Raw genomic sequence first — 22,486 nt, forward strand, 5'->3', positions numbered from 1 at the left:
CCCTGGGATCATGACCCGAGCGGAAGGCAGCGACTTAACCGACTGAGCCACCCAGGCGCCCCTGAAAATGACTTAGTTTTACCTGGGTTCTTAAAGGATATTTCCAAAATATGTCAAGATAAGATAGCAATTATTTTCTTTTAGTACACTGCCTTTTTGCTTACATTTATTTCTATTAAAAGTAACTCCTGCTTCTGGCTTTAGACGAAAAGAAATAAGCCCACTGCAGCCCATTTCTCGCACTGACCATAACTAAATACACTGGGCAAAATATAAAAGGCGACTACATGAAAAATCTTTAAAGAAATTAACAACAAGGACACTGGGGAGAAAGTAAAAATTTAATAACAACTAATATGATTACAGTGGGTTTCCTGTTTTTGTTTTGTTTTGTTTTTGCTTCCTTTATTTCCCAGAGTTGACATGAGATGAAGACAAATTAGATCATGAACAGCAAAACTGTGAGAAAAGCTCATCTTTCTGACTAGAGGCCTGAGAAAGGGCCCCCTGGGAGTCGTGGGTTCTGGAGAGGACACTCATGACATTTTCTCTTTTAGGCTCACGACCCTGCTCCAAGGCCAGGCTGTCAAACAGCTGCTGTGAGCACCTAGAAATCCCAAGAGAAAACCCACCCTTTAGAATAAAGAACTAGGAAGAGGGGTCCCCATTATGGGAGGGATCCTTATTACTTCTCTCTCTCTTTTTTTTTTTTTTTTTTTAATGCTGTTTTGCCCTGAAGGAGGGTTTAGTCATGAAGCAATGTACAACAGTGCAGGAGGCTGTAGTTTGAGAGAAGCTCTGACTTTCTGGACAGATCAAGGACAGCCCTTCCCTGGGAGCCAGACAATGTGGGGAAAATCCTAGAGACAAGCAAGAGGGAGAAGAAGACACCCTAATTCCATGGATGAACTGAAAGAAATTCTAGGTTCATTCTTATGAAGTGCAGAATAAAGACTTTGAAAACTCAGCTGATATTAGATACACCACCTTGGGAAATAAATCAGAACATAATGTCTGAATCTAAGTTGTTGTTTGTCTGCCATATTAGTTTTTGCAGTACACCAAACAATGACTGCCCTCCCACCACTAAAAAAAGATATCCACATCAAATTCCTGGAACTTCAAAGATTTCCTTATTTGGAAAAAGGATCTTTGTAGACGTAATTAAATTAAGAATCTTGGGGCGAGATTATCCTGGATTATCTGAGTGGGCCCTAAATCCAATGATGAGTGTCTTTATAAGAGACACATAAAGGAGAACAGGCACACAGAGGAAGACATGATGTGACTGTGGAGGCAGAGATTATAGTGATGTGGCCCTGATCAAATAACCTTTAATGAACTATGTCAGTACTCAAGGAAGTGATGTTTTTAGTTTTGCATATTTTGTTAGACTATACTTCTGCTAGAAGTAAGGGGGAGAAAGGATTCATTAGATTATGAAAGAATAGTGGTAATAAGAAGATAAAGATAATGAAGAGATCGGAATGGGGAAAGAAAGGTTGGAGTAGAAAAATAAGGAAAAAGTAGAGAAGCCATTCCTGGTATTATAGACATGGCTCTAAGAGGTGGGTTGCTGGTTCCCACAGAATGTCTTCTGACTATTCCTGTGCCAGCATCGTCCCAGGTGGGATCTTCAGTCTCCATGCCGACTCTTTCACCCTCCCCTCTTACCCCATCAAATGGTTGCAGCTGCAATTCTAAAATCACTAATGGAAGCTCAATAATGCTATCTCAAAATTCAGTACTGCTTTAGTTCAGGATACTTTTATACTTATATGTACATACATATACATAACTACAGATATATGTACATATACTTATATGTACATATATCTACTTTTATACTTATATGTATATATATCTACATATATATCTACATATATGTGTACATATATCTACATTTATATGTACATATATCTATATGTACATATACCTACAATAAATATGTACATATTTATTTTCACTTATTTAACTTACATTGATGGTTTATCATGTTTGTGAATGAAAACTTAAATGTGGGGTGCCTGGGTGGCTCAGTTGGTTAAGCAACTGCCTTCGGCTCAGGTCATGATCCTGGAGTCCTGGGATCGAGTCCCACATCAGGCTCCCTGTTCGGCTGGGAGTCTGCTTCTCCCTCTCCTGCTCCCACCTTCTTGTGCTCTCTCTCTCTCTCTCTCTCATTCTCTCTCTCAAATAAATAAATAAAATAAAATAAAATAACTTAAATGTGTAAGTATTCTTGAACTGATACACTGGGATAAAACTCTCAAAATAAAGTGATTTTCTTTAAATAAGTATTCCAGAATAGCTTTCATGATGGATATAAATTCACTCTTAGGTAAACACCAAGTAGTTATTGTAAAGTTACATATATACTGCAGAAATTTACCACGGCTGAGAAACTCTATGGCCAGGTATTCCTTGAATCACTACTTACATTGTGCTTTGTGAGGTTTGAAATGTTAGTTGCTATTGCTTGTAGCCAGTCAATACAGTCTTCAGCAGAGAGGCACTGAATAATCCCACTGCAGACCCCGTCCACAGCAATGACTTGAAAAGCATTTTGCCTGCAGACATGTCAGAACAAATCAGATCAAACATCATCTCATTTATCTATTTGCAAGTTGAAATAGTATCTGTTGAAAGATTTTCTTTTACACAATACAAATACAGCTTCAAATTCATATGTGCTTATTTCTCTTTATAAATATCTCTGTTTTTAAATGGAACACTAAGAATGAACCCAGACAACATATAATTTTGAATTACTAGAAAGTATCCTGAGATTCAGATAAATTTGGAGAAGATTTGAGTTGTAAAATATATATTATGTAAATGGAAGAATATCTAAGACATTTTAGAAGGCTTATTTTCCCAGTTTACCATAAAAATATACATAGAAGTTTATTTATTACTTTGGCTGACATCATTTCCTCTTTACATTTCTCTTTTTTTTTCTTTTAAGATTTTATTTATTTGTCTGAAAGAGAGAGAGAGACAGAGAGCAACAGAGATAGCGAGAGAGAGCAGGAGCGGGGAGGAGAAGGAGAAGCAGGCTGACCGCCGAGCAGGGAGCCCTGTGGGCAGCTCAACCCAAGGACGCCAGGATCGTGACCTGAGCTGAAGACAGTCGCTTAACTGACTGAGCCTCCCAGGCACCCCTTTACATTTTTCAATGCATTTTGTGATTTACAATGGAAAGATCACCAAAAAAGACACACAAACATTAAACATCGTATAAAAAATTGCCTGACGTCATGAGCAGCAGCATTTTGTTAGCTGTAAACCATGTTCAACCTCAGTTCATTCCTCTTCTCAAAGATAGTTTGGACAAGAGGTTCATAGCTCCTCCTCAGATTCAAATTTTCTCTGAATTTCTGTTAATGTTGTGCATTTCAATAACAAACAAACTTTTCTTTAAAAGCCAATGGCCAATATAAATATCCTTATGGTCTTTTGTTGATTTTTTGGTCGTTGTTGTTGTTAGAGAAAATTAAATGATGCCATCCTAAATTGTTTACCAAAGTGCTATAGAATTCAAACTGGCTCCCTACAGCTTTAATGTTGTTGTTGTTTTTTTTTTTTTTTTTCTGTATCAAGTTCTTGCATATTTAGATATGAGCTTAATGGACAAGAATTAATAAAATTTTCAAAATGAATGGAAGTTAGCCAAATTGCTTGGGCTTGAGAATTACTCTGTTGTGTAACATGATACACTTTGGAAATGCACACACTATATTTAAATATCAGCCAATTATGAAGAAATAGAAAAGTTCTGTAGTTCAACATTCAAAGGCTTTGTAAGTTATATAAGTTTATATCTTTTTCTCTTAATACCTTTTCTGTGTTCTGCATTTTGTAACTAGGTATATGTGGATAGTAGGCAGGATTTCGCTTCCCCAAAGAAAGAACACTCCACAGAGCACAGGTCTGGCTCAACTCCCTGCCTTCCTGTGACACTAGTCCATATCTCATAAGTGGACACATGCTAAAGCTTTTGCTTCTAAGGCACTCTGCATCTAAGTTATTGATATTTTTAGAGAAATCTGCTCTTATACCTTTCACCGAGTCCTTTCAACTGATAACAGGGAAGTGTTCACATATACTTTTTTTGTTTTCTCTTAAAAATACATGAAAAGACTTTAGAAAGTACAACTACTGTCTCTTTGAAGTAACATTCTTTTGAATTTGTGACGAGAAAAAAATATGCATTGCCTGAAAAGAATATTATAACTTCATGTGTCTTTCTTAGCTTTAATTTTGATATTCAGCAGTGAGGAAGACATTTAAAATATTCAGAGAGCTCAACCATCCATGGAAAATGAGAACTAATTTGAGTTAAGTAATACACATTTCTTTCCGCTCTCTGATGATTATAACCTTTGCTTCATGTACCATAAATTAAAGCATGTCCTGAATGTATTTGTCCTCTCTGCTTTAAATGAATCATGGCAGCTTCTGATATTTTTAGCTGATTAAAGTAAATACACTTAAATCAAATCTGCAATCTATGTGATCACATACATTACATAGTCCCTAGAAAGAAGAATTCTGAGGGACTAATCTTTTTTAAATCCAGGCTTATATGTTAACATATATCACTTTTTACATTCTGTTTCAACTCTCCAGGTTGATTTAATGGAAACCCTTTCATGAATATACGTGAAATACTTGAACAGTTCCTTTGCTTCCATATGACTTCTTCCAAAATAGTCTGGTCATAAGGATTATAGTCTGGGTCATATGTCTTCCTCTGCTATTGAATAAATGAGAGTATTGGCAAATTAGTCCACTTAGTTGTGACACAATTTCCTCTATAGGAAAATGAGAATAATCTACTTGATTTAACAAGTATTTATGGAGTAACTGGTGAGATCCAGATAACTTTCACATATCACTGAAGCTCTATGAATAATTTTCTTGTGAATAATCCATTAATATGTAGTCTTGACTGCAATATTTGAGAATGTTTAGTGGACTTACTGCTTCATCAGGCACTTAGGAAGAACTATAGTGCTTTTGAAATCAATAGACTACATTATCCGTTTATTTGGTATTGGGAGACATTAAACTTTAACAGTATTTGTAGTAGTCTAGAGGATACCCAGACAGAATTATGATTCTTAATATACACACATGCATGCACACACACACTTGCTGAAAAAACAGTTACAATATTAGAATTAAATAACCTGAAGTTATTATCTGCTCAATATTTTTATATTTTTCTAAGGATTCTTGGCCATTGCTCTGGCAATGAAAAGTTGCTAAATTTCAGCGCAGGTTTATTTTTTTTTAATTCAAATTTATTCTTCCTTTGTGTGAGAAATATTCTGCAAACTATAAAAGTTCATACATAATTTTCAATATAATTTATGCATATGTAAAAATTTACATATATGTCTGATTAACACCGTTAATAATTCACATTTTGATTCATTGCTGATTTTATATCTCATGAAGGCATATATAGCAAGATGTTAAATTTGTGAGGAGTGAAAAGGAGAAAGCAGAGAGAGACAGCACTTCAAGCATGAGGAGCAAGAATTGCAGACACTAAAGTATAGCAGTTTGGAGTGCTGGATTGCCACATTCATGAGGGAAAGGGTAGAACATGAACATGGAAAAGCAGGCAGGCTTGGAGCAGAAGGGCTTTGTATGTCAGTTGAGGGGCTCAGAGACAAGAGGGAGCAACTGCAGGCCTTTATATAGAGGACTACCAATATTATAACTGGTAAACTATGAGAGGATATGGAACTGAAATAAATATGTGTTAGAGTGAAAATGAAACAATTATCTCAAGGGATTTATAAAGTTATTAGAAAAGATGTGAGTTAATAATACCATTTTTTAAATGGAATTTGAGGAAGAGAGTAGCGTCAAAATTACTTCAAGCTTTTGGTTCTCACTGGCTGAAGGGCTTCGATGGAGAAGAGAAGGGAAGGCATTTAGACAGGAGATTGTTAATCCAAAACCAAATATCAGGAGCATGTTGGGAGAAATATGGACTTTTTGGCTTGGACAATGTGCATGTGGGAAAGTGGCGAGTCATAAAGTGGGGAGATAAAGTAAAGCCTAATCATTAAGAGCTTTGTAAAGCATGTTACAACATTTCTACCTAATCTTGAAAGTCAGGGGGTGCCAATGGAAACATGCAAGCATTGGAATGAAAGGCTCATATTTGTATTTTAGAGAGATCTCTCTGTGGTGGTTAAGAAGATAGGAAAAAAATGATAATAAAACAAAGGGGGATGTAAGAGGGAGTTGCAATACTCAAGATGGACAATGATAAGAGTCTGTTTCGAGAAAGTGGTTTTCTGTGTACTAGGAGAGAACATTGACTCAGGTGGAATTAAAAATAAGCCATCTACTTGATTTGGTTATTAAGTATTTGGGAACGTGATAAAGGAAAGGAAAAAAAAAATAAAAGGCACTTAGGTTAGTGATTCCAGCAATTTACTCTATTTCTTGTTGAGTTCAATTCACATTCACCAAGTTCAAGATCATTTCTGCACTGGGCATCCTATCTTGGTTGACCGCCTCATTATAGCTTTCATTGATCAGGCTAAAAACTTAAACTTTTTGGTGAGGTACATGAGGAGCTCTTCTGAACTATTTTGTTACCCATTTTCCAAGGTTTAAATTTCCAGTTCATTTCATGATTTGAAACACAATAACTCATCATTCTCTAAGTAAGTCCTGTAATTTTATGCAACTTGTCTTTTCCCTCCCCAGTATTCCCTTTGTCTGAAAAGCTCTCCTATCCTACTCCATTTATTATCTGCAGTTATTGCAAATAACTTAATTTTATGTAACTTTCTGTCCTCTAATTTTTCTATGTGTAAAATAAATATAGCAACATTTATCCCTCATACCTAGCATTTTAAAGACTTTTTTAAAAAGCAGTTTTAGGGGGCACCTGGGTGGCTCAGTTGGTTAAGCGACTGCCTTCGGCTCAGGTCATGATCCTGGAGTCCCGGGATCGAGTCCCACATCGGGCTCCCTGCTCAGCAGGGGGTCTGCTTCTCCCTCTGCCCTCTTCCCTCTTGTGCTCTCTGTCTCTCATTCTCTCTCTCTCAAATAAATAAATAAAATCTTAAAAAAAAAAGCAGTTTTAGGTTCACAGAAAAATTGAGGAGAAAGTACAGAGATTTCCAAAATACTCCTTGCCTCCACACATGTATAGCCTCCCCTATTATCAATGTTCCCCAACTACAGTGGTACATTTGTTACAATTGATGAACCTACACTGACACATCATTAGTACCCAAAGTCCATAGTTTACATTAGGCTTCACTCTTAGTGTTCCATATTCTGTGGGTTTGAACAAATGTATGATGGCATGTATCCATCATTATAATATCATACAGAGTATTTTATTTCCCTAAATATCCTCTCTGCTCAGTGAATGAGAATTCTTAGCTCCCCATATCCTTCTAGGTATTCAGTGTTATCACTGTCCTGGGTTTTGGTCACTTTAATAGGTATGCTGGTATCCCACTGTTGTTTTAATTTGCCCTTCCCTGGTAATATATGATGTGGGGCATCTTTCCATACATTTATTTGCCATCTGCATATTATCTTTGGTAAGGTGTCTGTTAAGGTTTCTGACCTATTTATTTATTTATTTTGGTTGGGTTGTTTGATTTCTTGTTGTTGAGTTTTAAGAGCTTCATCTTTCTTTCTTTCTTCCTTTTTTTGGGGGGTGGGGGGAGGCATAACAGTCCTTTATCAGATGTCTTTTGCAAATATTTTCTTCTAGTCCATAGCTTATCTTCTCATTCTACTGACATTATCTTTTGTAGAACATAAATTATTAATTTTAATGGAGTCTAGCTTATCACTTCGTTCTTTCATAGATCGTGCTTTCAGGGTTGTGTCTAAAAATCATCACCACACCCAAGTTTATTCAGGTTCTTGTCTATGTAATCTTCTTGAAGTTTTATAATTTTGTGTTTTACATTTAGGTCTCTGATCTATTTGGGGTTAACTTTGAGGAAAGGTATAAGGTCTGTGTCTGGATTCATTATTTTGCATATGGATGTCCAGTTGTTTCAGCACCATTTGTTGAAAAGAGTCTTTTCTCTGTTGTATTGTCTTGGCTTCTTTGTCAATATCAGCTGACTGTATTTATGGGAGTCTATTTCTGGGCTCTCTATTCTGTTCCACTGATCTATTTGTCTATTATTTTGCAGTACTACACTGTCTTGATTATTGCAGCTTTTGCTAAGTCTTAAAGTCAGGTAGTGTCAGTCCTCTAACTATTCTTGTTCTTGAATATTGTGTTGGCTATTCTGGGTCTTCTGACTCTTCCAAAAAAATCACAAAATAACTTGCTAGGATTTTGATTGGGACTGCATTGAATCTAAAGATCAAGTTTGAGAGAGAGAGAATGAGAGACAGAGAGCACAAGAGGGAAGAGGGCAGAGGGAGAAGCAGACCCCCTGCTGAGCAGGGAGCCCGATGTGGGACTCGATCCCGGGACTCCAGGATCATGACCTGAGCCGAAGGCAGTCGCTTAACCAACTGAGCCACCCAGGTGCCCCCTAAAACTGCTTTTTAAAAAAGTCTTTAAAATGCTAGGTATGAGGGATAAATGTTGCTATATTTATTTTACACATAGAAAAATTAGAGGACAGAAAGTTACATAAAATTAAGTTATTTGCAATAACTGCAGATAATAAATGGAGTAGGATAGGAGAGCTTTTCAGACAAAGGGAATACTGGGGAGGGAAAAGACAAGTTGCATAAAATTACAGGACTTACTTAGAGAATGATGAGTTATTGTGTTTCAAATCATGAAATGAACTGGAAATTTAAACCTTGGAAAATGGGTAACAAAATAGTTCAGAAGAGCTCCTCATGTACCTCACCAAAAAGTTTAAGTTTTTAGCCTGATCAATGAAAGCTATAATGAGGCGGTCAACCAAGATAGGATGCCCAGTGCAGAAATGATCTTGAACTTGGTGAATGTGAATTGAACTCAACAAGAAATAGAGTAAATTGCTGGAATCACTAACCTAAGTGCCTTTTATTTTTTGACAATATCAAGATTTCCTATACATGAACATGGACTGTCTCTCCATTTATTTAATTTTCCTTTGATTTTGTTCACCAGAGTTTTGTAGTTTTCTTCGTATAGATAAACATTTCATTTATCTGGGTGTTAATATAAATGGTATTGTAATTTTCATATCAAATTCTCCTTCTCATTGCTAGTATATAGGAAAGTGATTAACTTTTGCATATTAATCTTGTATCTTGCATACATACTATCAACACTTATTAATTACAAGAATTTTTTTGTCAATTCTTTCTGATTTTCTACATTCGTTATCATGCCATCTGTAATCAAAGTAAGTTTTATTTCTTCCTTCCTAATTTGTATGTCTTTTATTTTCTTTCCATTATTTTAGAAATCCATTGCTTTTGGTAACTTGAGATTGGATTGTCATTCAAGACAGTTCCACTGTCAAACTTAAATTCTGACATTTCTGTTCTTTGACTATAATCTTTTCCTTTCCATTACCACTTAATTATCTTATTCTTCTTCATCTTTTTTAACCCTTCTAATAGTCTTTGTCCATAAATTTATTCAGCATATATTTGCATTCCTCCATAGACTGAGTTCCCAGTTCATCCATAACAATTAAGTGTTTTTTTCCTGTCCTAGAATTTCCTGCCATTTTGACTTCCAGCTATTTCTACCTTATGAATTCCCAGCAGTTAATAACTTTAATTGAATTAAATTTATAGCTTTTTCTTCCTGATGTGTCAGAATTCCCTGGAAAAAAAATAATACTTTGTGCAAAACAGTCCCAATACAATTGGTATCTGGGAATCAGGATCCTAGTACCTGTGATCTAATTTGCCATCTTTCTACCCTCACTGCAGTCAGCATTATATATATTGCAGGTTCTTTTGCTTACCTAACAGTCATCGTATTTATCTCACACAACTGGATAATCCTGTTCCTTGTAAAAACTATTCCATAGCTTGTCTTTCTTCAATTCTTGAATCCTGCCTATCTCTATGTCATTCTGAAAAGATAGCCTTGAGTTCCAACTCTTGAATATCTGGTGTCTTTACCCTATTTTTTTGTTAAAATTTTATGGGTTTAAAAAAATTTTTATGGGTTTTAGAAATACGTATCTTTTTATTTTATCAATCAGAAATCTTTTACCTAAGCCCAAAACTTACTGAAATATGCTCTTTTAAAGTTTATTCCTTATTTGTTTTTTCAATTTTCCAGATATACTCATATTCGCAGGGACTCTATCCTTCTCTGGCTACAGAAAATGTTAAAATGTAATTGTTAGGCTTGTATTATTGAACTATCAATAATTATGTCATAAACTTGAGAAATAAAATAAATAGGGAATATCTGACAAGATAATTTTTCTCTAGGTTGAAAAAACTAAGCAAAGTTGGTCTAGAATTGCCCAAAGGAAATTTGAGCTTTTCCAGAGAGAGAATTGTGTATCTTAAAGGAGTTATGCCACTTTCTCCCTTAACGCCACAGTACCAATGTATAGGAACAGATGTTAGATGGGGTTATGGAGAAGATATGATTACCAGTTGATCCTCAAGCTAGACTCAGGCTATTGGAGGCTCCTCACCACCTGCCCTGTCCTTAGAATGTATGTTCTGCCTACCATTTCTACAGTGGGAGCTATTCCAAGGACATTGCCTTGAGAGAATAAGGTGTTGTTGAAACCATCTGGATGGTATACATCACTGAACCCAATTAAGGCTTCTATATCAACTTAAAGATTCTGTTCGGTGAGTGCAGAGATCTACTCATTTTGCAGTCACCCAAGACAAACCACATAAGTAAGTTCCTTTGCTTATTAAACCTGTCACCTACTAATCTGGAGTGTTCTGCCTCTTTCTTAGGTCTTTCCTTGCCCTTACATGAGTAAGGGGGCCAGTTTGCAAACCAACAGGTGAAGAGGTGGAGTATATATGAAGATTGTACTATACAAAGGGACACTTGTATGGCTTGTGGGTAGGTGGGTAGGTGAAATCTTAATGTCATTTAGTTGAATATTTCTTGAAAATCATTGGTTGTTCCTGGTTTACATGAAGCAGAGTCCTTGTGGACCTGTTCACCTATCACAGAAAATGGAAAAAGTGAGTAAGTTTAATCACTCTGGATCCGTGTGTATAGGACCACATGTAACAAGAGATCGGTGGAATAGCAAGAGTAATGGTACACCCAAACAAGGAATTGTTTCTCCTCTAGCTTCTCTGGTATTGACTCCTTTCTGCCAATTAGTAAACATGACCTGACCATGATATGCCTTGAACTTCATATCCCTCTTTTTCCCCTCATCACATTAGCTTATCCTTTACATGCTGCTTCTCTTTCTTTACTGTCAATATTCTTCTTCATTTTTTCTAAAGATTTTATTTATTTATTTATTTATTTATTTGTTTGTTTGTTTGTTTGTGTGTTTATTTGAGAGAGAGAGAGAGAGTGGATAGGGGCAGAGGGAGAAGGAGAGAGAGAATCTCAAGCAGACTCCCCACTGAGCGTGAAGCTCAATGTGGGGTTCAATTTAACGACCCTGAGATCATGACCTGAGCTGAAATCAAGAGTCAAATGCTTACCCAACTGAGCCAACCAAGTGCCCCTGTCAATATTCTTCTTATAACGAACTGTTTTCAATTCAATTCACTTCAAAAATCATTCCACCTTAAATCGCTCCAAAATTAATGAGTTTCTGAGTCCTTTCAGTATTTCTTTTCTGTAGTTAATAAAATCAACAACTTTCTTCACCTTAAAACACTATTTACAATAGATTCTGTTTTTATAGTACTATAGTCAGTCTTTTTTTCCCACCTAGTCACTTCTTTTCTATTTCATACCATCACCTGTTTTTCTTCCTCCTGAGATCCCCTAACATACATTGCTGAAAAGTCCCATCCTTCAATGAGCAATTATGAATTGAGTGTTCTTATTCATATTTGTCCCCATCATTAGAATTCATTTTACAAAATTCTTGCATGTTAAAAGCACAATTCTCACAATCACCATCCTTGCTCTCTGTTCCAGTACTAAACTTCATCCATAAGTGCCTAAAAAAAATGGTACCAACTCAGACATCCTCACCGCAGGAGTAAAAAGCTGAGCACTCTTGGAAAGGCACTAGGGATTCTGCTGCCATTGGAATTCTCTACAAGTAATAGTGCAAATCAGTAGATTTTATTTCAGTACTGTTGATTTTCATACTGTTTGAAAAGCATGCAGTAGATGATACTTGTACTCAAAAAGAGAGATGGAATGTTTTCTCATTAAAACTAATTTAATAAGCATTTATTGAGTGCTTCTGAGCTGTAAGTCATGCTCAGCCTAAGCACTGAATGTATGGAGATATATATGACATTTCTAAATTTTAAATACATATATACATATACATATATATATTACATTTTATACATATAACATTATATATGTTCAATATACTAACTTTTCATATAGGGAAAATTAAGTTTAGCAATTAAAAAATAGCCAAAGTTTCTACTTTGGCTCACAATCTCTACTTCCCATTCCCACGCACAATCTCTACTTCCCATTCCCATTCTAATACCCCAACACTACAATGCTGTGCAATATTACCACACTTCAGAATTGAAATCTGATATATATATTTCTAAGCCAGGGTCATTACCATAGATGAACATAAACTGTCTTATCACTGATAAAAAATACTGTGATGTTTTAATTTATACACAATAGTATATGACAGTAACACAACTTTGTTGCAATTAAATATGAGAGGTATTTTATCACTGAAGTTAAAATTATGGGCCTTGGGAAAACTAGCCAGCGATAACATCCTAGGTTGTGAACCAACATAAATAATTTCCCATATTTGTCCTACTGGGCTGGTAATTTATTCTTTTATTATTTTTTTTTTTCTCCTCACTGTTGCAACTGCCACTGGCCTGTAAACTCCTTCAGGAAAGAACCAAACACAACACCTCCTACTTACAGACATTAAATCAATATTTATTGAGTGAATGAATGAAAAATAAATTAGCTCTTGAATCTGAATTGCTGTGCAATCCACTCTGAATAGTGCTATGTTTATAACTGCTTATTACTGTAATATTTATTGAGTATAATTAATTCAATTGCTAAAAGCTGTCGATGTATTCCAGCACCATAAAAATAAAAATGTAGGGAGTCATCTGGAGTCATCTGGACTCATCCAGTTTCTTTTTTCTCATAAATTGTTTTAGCTAAATGATTCTACATCATGTATCTGTGTAAATTTTTTAAAATAAAAGTAAAACAAATATATGCACTTAAAAAATATATTGTTAATAGAAATATTAAGAGAATTCTTAAAGCAGAAGAAAAATAAAACCAAAAGAAAGAAACAAAGAAAAACAGGAAGATTAGAGGTAGGATACATTCGAAGAGTTATGTGAAAATAATAATATATTATCTTGAGGAATTTAAAATACATACAGAATTAAATATCATATCAGAAATATGTCCAGGGGTGCTTGAGTGGTTCAGTCAGTTAAGCGTCTGCCTTCAGCTCAGGTCATGATCTCAGAGTCCTGGGATCAAGCTCCACATTGGACTCCCTGCTCACCCAGGAGTCTGCTTCTCCCTCTCCTTCTGCCCTTCCCCCTTGCCTCAATGTTCTCTCTCTTTCTCGCTCTCAAGTAAATAAATAAAACCTTAAAAAAAAAAAGAAAGAAAGAAAGAAATATGTCCAAAGATAGCAGGGGAATAAAGAGTTAAAGTGTTCTAAATTTCTAGCATTTTCCAGGGCACCTGGGTGGCTCAAAGTCGTTAAGCATTTGCCTTTGGCTCAAGTCATGATCCCAGGGTCCTGGGACCGAGCCCTGCTTTGGGCTCCCTGCTCGGCGGGAAGCCTGCTTCTCTCTTTCCCACTCCCCCTGCTTGTGTTCCCTCTCTCGCTGTCTCTCTCTCTTTCAAATAAATAAATAAATAAAATATTAAAAAAAAAATAAATTTCTAGCATTTTCTGAAAAGGCAAAATTAGTAAATTAAATTAAATTGTATGATGCTATGGTCTGAGTGTTTGTGTCCTCTGCTCCCCTCACCCCAAAAATTTATATGTTGAAATCTTAATGACCAATGTGATGGCATTAATAGGTGGAGCCTTTGGGAGTGGCTTAAGTGGCTTAAACCATTAGAGTGGAGTTTTCATGAATGGCATTAGTATTTTATAAAAGTGACTCCAGAGAAATCCCTAGCCCCTTCCACTTTGTATGTACACAAAGAGAAGACAACAGATATGAATTAAGAAGACCACCTTCACCAGAGAACTCTACTATCATAGTACCTTGATCTTGGACTTCCAGCATCCAGAACTGTAAGAAATAAATTTCTGTTATTTATAAACCACCCATTCTGTTATTGCAGTCCAAATGGACCAAGACATATGGTATAATGTTTAGGTAATAACTAAAACAAACAAAAAAGGATACATATATAAAAATATTATAAAGGAAATAACAATTTTTAATTATTGACAAAAAATTATTAAAAAGATAAAGGAGATGAAATATGAAAACTAGTGTGTTGAGACAAAGAACTTTTTCTTGAATATAAATAAAACTCTCAAGCCTCAATAGTAAAAAAAAAAAAAAGTGAATTACAATAGAGTCAAAAGACAAAGAAATTTCACCAAATTTCACCTTTGTCACATTTTGTGTGACAAAGGAGCACATGAAAAGATGTTCAACATAATTAGGATACGCAAATTCAGGTCACAGTGACATATTGCTACATACTTAGCAGAATGAGAACTAAAAAGATGGCAATGACACCAAATGCTGGCAAAGATGTAGAGACACTAGATCACTCATACATGCTGGTGGGAATGTAGAAGAATTATACAGCCAGTCTAAAAAACAGTGTACCTGTTTCTTATAAAACTAAATATGCATACAACTCAACAATTGAGCTCTTGAGCATTTACTCAAAGAAATGAAAATGTATGTTAATGTAAAAATCTATACACAAATGTTCATAACATCTTAATTTAGTATATCCCCAAACTGGAACACCCTAAATATCTTTCAAGGGGTGCATATTTTTTAATATAGTATATCCATACCATGGAATACTATTAAAAATTAAAAAGAAATTAATGATTGAAAAATGCAACTACTTGGAATAATTACTAGAGAATTATGTTAAGTAAGAAAATTCTATCCATTAAGGTTACATAACATAAGATTTCATTTATATAATATTCTTAAAATGACATAATAATAGAAGTGAAGAATAGATTAATAAATTATCAGAGGTCAGGGGTATGTTGGGGAGAAGGATATTGGCATGGTTATAGAAGGGCAACAGAAAGGTTCTTATGGTTCTCAAGGAACTGTTCTTGATTGTGGATAAGAGAATGTGAACATGAGAAAAAATTCTATAGAGCTACACACACACACTCACACATGTGAAATCTGAATGAATGGTGGATTTTATCCATTTCCTGAGTGTGGTATGGTACTATAGTTTTTCAAGAAGTTACCTTTTGGGAAAATGGGTAAAGAATAAACAGAATCTCTGTATTATTTCATACAACTGCATGTGAAAATACAATTATCTCAAGATAAAATGTTTAATTATAAAAAACAAAAACCTAAAGGGTTGAATAGAAAACAAATACTAAGATGGTAGATATAATCCCAAAGATACCAGTAATTACAATAAACTAGACTAAATAATCCAACTGGAAGGTTAAGATTGTTATTTTGGATTTAAAACAAGAAATAAAAGAAAAATAAATACAGCTCAGAAAGGACACACTTTGTAGAGTAAGACTATGAAAGTTGAAAGAAATAGATAAAAGAATATATAATGTAAATATTAGCTGGTAGATATTCAGCTAATTCTCGAAAGCAAGAAACAATTCTCAAAAGCAAGAAACAATTCCAGAGATATGGGACATTTCATAATGATAACATTTTTGACATTACATCAAAAAGTCATAAGGTTCTAAATCTGCTTATATCCAATAATGTAAAATTAAATGTATACAATAAATATTGACACACTAAAAAGGAGAAACACATAAAGTCACCATCATAGTAGGAAAGTGAAATGCATCTTTCTCAATATGAACAAATATGACCTAGTTGAAATATGTACAATACTGCACTAAAGAAAATGACAATACCAATTCTTTTAAGTGCATGTTGAATATTTGGAACTATTCATACACTGGATGAAATAAAGTCTCAACAAGTATCAAAGGATTGAAATTATTCTGCATGAAATTATACTGGAAAGCAATAACAAAAGAAATAATTAGAAAAATCCAAAAATATTTTGAAATTTTGCAATACACTTTTATCTAAAATATAGTCCATGAGTCAAAGAAGTAATTATAACAAAAGTTAGAAAATATCATTAAATGAATACTAAAAAAAAAAAAAAAAAAAGCCTCATGAATATCAACACTTGTGGACTTCCAATTCTGGCCAAGAAAAAGTAGCCCCATTTCTCTCAAATGCTCCCCGACACAACTAATGAACCTTGGACATACTCCAACAACAGGCATAGATGACGCTTGAAATGAAAAGGATAAGGCTGATTGCCTAGGGACCTTTGGACTTGAGGAATGACAAGGTGGTAAGTCTCATGGGTTTTCTTGCTGCCTCCCATACATCTTAGACAGTGCGCTCTAGAAGTCTGCAACCCAGAATCACTAAGAGCAAGACAAAAAAAGGGTTACAATAAAGTCTGTTCTCCCTGAAGGACTAGGGAATGAGTGCGCTAACCACATTCAATCTTTTTTGGAAACCTGCCCTAATACAATCAAGTATCAATGGAGCCACTGTTCCATTTCCTCCAGGTTTCAGCAGGGCCAAGCAGGGAGCTAGTCCTCTACACCTCCTCTGATTCCATCACCTGGTGTTGTTCAAGGGACCATGCAGGAAGCTGATCTTCCATCCCCCATGTAAAAGAAGTAGGCAGCATTCCCATTTCCCTTGGGGTAATGTCACTGGGGCCTAGTGGGAAACTTAACCCCCATTCCCACCCTGTGGCAATTAAACTGAGTGAGGTGGCATGAAATGGAGTTAGTACTCTATCTTTCCTCCCATGCTAACCACCATGGCTTAGCCAGAAGCTTAGCCTCCACTGCCATCTGTCATCACCAAGGTGAAGTGAGGTGGTGGGAGGTGGGACTCCTTGCCCTCAGCTTTCCCTCCGTCTCTGTCAGCAGGGTCTCCTCTCTGTCAGCAGGGTCTCTCTATGGAGAGCTGAGCTCTACCCCATCCTGTAGCAATAAAGCAATATGCATCAGTCCTGTCCCTCTACCTTCCCAGGTGACAGTAGAGTCAACTAGGGAAATAAGCTGACGCTCCACTCAAAGGCAATGCATGATCCAGTTGGCATCTGACTTTCACCAGGATTTAGTCAGAGGGACTGAGGAGTGTGGCAAACTTACACTTCAGTCATCTTTAATGAGGCAGTTTGAGTGGGCATTCAGGGAACTTAACATACACACCCACCCAGCCCTCACATTACATGTCAACAAAGGGATTACTTGCTTTAAAAAGGAGATTTAAAAAGAATCCAGAGTCTCATAATTTAATACCCAAAAAGTCCAGGATAAAATTTTTAAAAAATCACTGGTTTTAACACAACTTGAAAGATAAAAGACAATCCAAACACACAAATACTGAGATGAATGAGATACTGAAATTATCTGACAAGTATTTTAAAGCAGTCATCATAAAAATGCTTGAATAAGCAATTACAAGTGTTCTTAAAACAAATAAAAAATTAGAAAATACACACACACACACACTCCAAATGGACATGATAGAACTGAAAAACACATCAACAAAAAAAAATAAAATCATGCCAAATGGATTCAATAGCAGAATGGAAACAAGAGGAGATAGAATCAGAGAACTTCAAGACCAATCAATAGAATTTACCCAGTCTGTATAGCAGAAAGAAAGTTGATTGAAAAACAAAAGTATAAATTTTCAGGGATCTGTGGAAGAATAATATAAGAACTAACATTGTATTAACAAAGTGACAGAAGAGAAAAGATACTGGGACCGACAAAGTATTTAAAGAAGTAATGACTGATGGACGCCTGGGTGGCTCAGTTGATTAAGCAACTGCCTTCGGTTCAGGTCATGATCCTGGAGTCCCTGGATCGAGTCCCGCATCAGGCTCCCTGCTCGGCAGGGAGTCTGCTTCGTCCTCTGACCCTGTCCCCTCTCATGTGTTCTCTCCCTCTCCTTCTCTCTCTCTCAAATAAATAAATAAAAATCTTTAAAGAAGTAATGACTGAAAAACATCATTTGCTGAAAAGTCATAAACATACAGATTTAAGAAGCTGAGTGAAGCCAGGAGAGAATAAACCCAAAGAAATCCATGCAAAGATACATCATAATTAAACTTCTGGAAACTAAAAAAAAAAAAAAAGAAAGAAAGAAAGAAAAAGAAAAAAGAAAAAAAAAAAAAAAACAACTTTGCAAGCCAGAACAAAGAAAGAACAAATTACTTATAGGGAAGCAACAATTTGAATGATCAGGGTGGCCCAAAGGCAGTGCATGACATTTTTCAGATACAAGGTAAGAATTGACAACCCTGATTTCTATATCCATGGAAACTATCCTTAGGAATGAAGATAAAAAAGATATTTTCAGACAAAGGAAATTAAGAGAATCTGATGCAAATAAATCTACCTTTAAAGAAGGGCTAAAAAAAAAAAAAAACTTAAATAGAAAGGAAATGTTAACAGAAGACTTAAAACTTTAGAAAGAAAGAAGAATATTGGAACAGGTAAATCCTGGGTTAAATATAATAAACTATCCTTCTGTCCATAAGTTTTTAAGATCATTTTTGATTAAAGCAAAAATCATAATACCACCTGATATGGTGCTTGATATATATAGAAGAAATTAAGATAATTATGCTTAAAAAGGGGGGGGATTAAAGGACCTAACTATACTTCATTCAAAGTGATAAATCGTCAATACAGTGGTGTGATAAGATATGTATGTATGTTGTAGTGCCTTGAGCAACCACTCAGAAAACTATATTAAATGATATACTGAAAAGCTATGTAAATACATCAAGATATAAACCTGAATTTCTGGGTATAGCTAGAGCAGACTTTGATGAAAATGTGCAGTTCTGACTACATAAATTAGCAAAGAAAGTCTGAACAATTAATGATCAAACCAAAGGTTAGGAAACCATGGCTTACAGACCAAGTCTCGCCTGACACCTGTTTTTATAAATAAAGTTTTATTGGAATACAGCCATACACATTAATTTATATTTTGTGTATGGCAGTTTTTATGAAACAAAGGCAGAATTCAATAGTTGTTACAGAGAAATTAGGCCTGCAAAGCCTAAAATATTTACTATACCACTTGTTACAGAAAAGTTTCAGGACACCTAGAACATCGATCTCAAGAAACTATAAAAACAAAATGTCAAGCCAAAGAATTTAAGGAATGAAAACAATCAAGAAAGAAGAAGAAACTCATTATTTATAAGACACATAATAAAGAGCTTCAGGACATTGCTAATAATCTACACTTATTTAAAAAGATAATATGAGAATATTATCAAGTGCATGAAAATAAAGTTTGCTATCTAAATGAACTATACAATTTCCTTGAAAAAAAAAATTTACTAAAGCTAAGATAAGAAATAAATTAAAAAAAAAATAAAACTCTATCTATTAAGGACACCAAATTGGGGGCCTGGGTGGCTCAGTTGGTTAAATGACTGCCTTCAACTCTGGTCATGGTCTTGGAGTCCCAGTATCGAGTCCCAAATCAGGCTCCCTGCTCAGCAGGGAGTCTGCTTCTCCCTCTGACCCTCCCCTTGCCTCAGTCTCTCTCTCTCTCTCATCCTCTCTCTCAAATAAATAAATAAAATCTTTAAAAAAGTATATAAAGACACTGAATCTATTACAGCAAGTTAGTAGAGTCAGGGCCTTAACTTAATGTTTTGTGTCATTGGATTCATAAATGTTTTACTGTGTTATACTATTTTTTTTGTATTTCTTTCTACTATTAGAAATGTGGTGAGAATAAAAGTCATAAACCATATTATGTTAAAAGTTTAGTTGTAGGCCTCTTTGCAGTGAACAGAAAATCAGAATCTACTAGCATGAACTCACCGACTCAAATCTGTCCCAGGCACATACTGAGAGAAACGTGAATGAAGCAGCGGGATCAGCCTAAGGTCACACCATCGCTTTTCCCATCTCAAGCCTGGAGATGTTGGCCAAGAAGAACATGACAGTGTGTCCTGAAAAGAATACAAACAATCAGTCTTCTTTTTTTCAGTTCTGTGTTTTGAGTTCCTATGTCACAAATACTTTTCATTTGGAGGGGATCATTTTTTCTCCTAAATAATCAAAAGACATTTATAGACTACCTCAAAAAGGGATCCATATTCATTGCCAATAAAGTTGCATCCGTTAATTTCTTTATTAATGGCATTCTATAGGAAAGTGAGAAGGGAATCATTGAGATTAAGAATGGTAGGGAAAGCATATGGAAAAAATGGAGTGGGGAGAAGGAAGAAAAATATAGAAGGATGAAAGAACTGAATTCATTCAGGAATGGGAAATAAGGGGCAAGCTGTAACTGCAATGAAGTAGTAAGTGACAATATAAAAATAAGTTGTAGTTCATTCCATTAGCCAATATTTTCTGAGTATCTGCTAAGCACTAAACAATGTTATGTAACTGTTTGTGATTTATCAGTTACTTGTAAATATTGAGTAGAATAAATATTCTTACAAAACAAATTTTAAAAACTACTCAAGGAAATCTTTGTCTATTGTTGTAACGTCATGTTTAGAAAATCTTTGTATTTTCTTATATTGTTTTAAAGTCATGTGAAATCAACCAGTGCTGGTTTAAAATTACATACATTTTAAGTTTCATTGGAAGTTTGGGTCTTTTTCCTTACATATAGAAGAAACATCTTTTTGAATAAAATTTGGGCTTTTCACACTTGATGATGATTCATACTTCTTACATTATTTCAGCTTTACTTTAATATTTCTTCCTGGAAGTAGTATATGGAATAATGTTGATATTTAAGTTGGCATGGATTGTAAGGGCCCAAGGCACAATTTCATTTATTTATATCTATAGATTCTATAATTTTTGAGTGATGATATTGGAAGGAAATCCTATTTTAGTCTAGATGTTAAAACTCCATTAGTATCAACATTATTATTAACATTTTCTTTTTTTAAAATGATTTTACTTTTAAGTAATCTCTACACCCAACATGGGGGCAGAACCCACAACCCCGAGATCAAGAATCACATGTTCCACCAAGTGAGCCAGTTAGGTGCCCCTAAGATTTTCTTTAAGATATTAATTTCTTCAAAATTGCTTAGGGGAAAAAAACTTCCATTATTTTTCACTGAAAGTTGAGTGCTCTTTGGCATTATTATGTTATTGGTACCAATTGTGCCAATAAAAATCTACTAAATCCTTCGAGTTGTTGAGAACAGCTGGTAGGAATTCAAAATAGAATTGAATATAGAGCAAAATGCTGATCCAGCTGGTAGGAAGGCAAGGTAGACTTGCAAAGACCATTCAATGAGGGGCCCCTGACTGGTGATTGGTCTCCAAGACCCCTAGCCTTTGATGCAACACCGGTGCCTTTCATGCTTATTTGGTGATTGCAAAGGCACAGACATAGGTTTCATGTTGATCTTTCTGGCCTTGATGTCATATGTTATAGATGGTCAACATTTGAAACGGAGTCAGTTAGGTGGCAGTGCCACAAAGTGGGGAAGATTCAGGGTTTGAATCAAAATCAGACCACCTGGGTTCAAAAATGCCAATTTCCCAACTGACTAGTCCTTTAACCTAGGGGCAATTTATTTAAACTCTTGGTACTTTATTGTGCTTATCTCCAAAGATAAGGCTATCACAAGGCTTCTTCTCACAAAAGAAAAACCTGAAGCTTTTTTAGGCTCAGTAAATTATTGTTTCTCCACCTTTTTTGCATGAAGGCACTTGAAGAAACAATAATCCTGAGTGACACACTAGGGTAAACAGACTAGGTTTCTGTGACCAGAACAGACTGTAGCAAGTGTTAAGTGTCCCAGGTCCCACCAAGCTGCCCTAAACTATTAAGCATTATGTCTGGAACCTACTCAAAGGACCCCAGTGCACATGGTTCTCTCCTGAGAAGTTTTACAGTAAATAAATGGCTCAGGTCAGCCAGCCTGCAAATGACAGTGCCAGGCAGATTCATTCAGACCTAAAAGTCTCTATGATTCTAGGGCCATCATATCTATTATAGCACAACATTTACCATTCATAGTCAGAGGTGAAACCACGCAAAGAATAATTCAGATTTTTGTCTTGATTATTTCACAATTTTGCTGTGATTTTTGGCAAATTATTTAAAGATGGTTCTTCATCTTTCTTGAAAAACACAAATAGTTCCCCTCACTTTATATGTTCCATGA

At 35.3% G+C, this 22,486-nt stretch overlaps 1 protein-coding gene across 1 annotated transcript in view; it reads right to left on the reverse strand.

Moving 5' to 3' along the window:
* SNTG1 (syntrophin gamma 1) overlaps positions 1–22,486 on the reverse strand; it is a 957,526-nt gene that overhangs the window by 202,059 nt on the left and 732,981 nt on the right. Inside the window, exons 11-12 of the mRNA XM_045896572.3 lie at positions 20,163–20,293; positions 2,441–2,570 (exon numbers count right to left, since the gene is read on the reverse strand). Of these exons, the coding sequence (XP_045752528.3) occupies positions 2,441–2,570; positions 20,163–20,293 (261 nt within the window). The remainder of the gene's footprint in view (positions 1–2,440; positions 2,571–20,162; positions 20,294–22,486) is intronic.

The sequence above is a fragment of the Mirounga angustirostris genome, unplaced genomic scaffold, assembly GCF_029215605.1.
Source record: "Mirounga angustirostris isolate CCGP_5_RB_7025 unplaced genomic scaffold, mMirAng1.0.hap1 SCAF_4, whole genome shotgun sequence".
In the NCBI taxonomy this organism is placed as follows: domain Eukaryota; kingdom Metazoa; phylum Chordata; class Mammalia; order Carnivora; family Phocidae; genus Mirounga; species Mirounga angustirostris.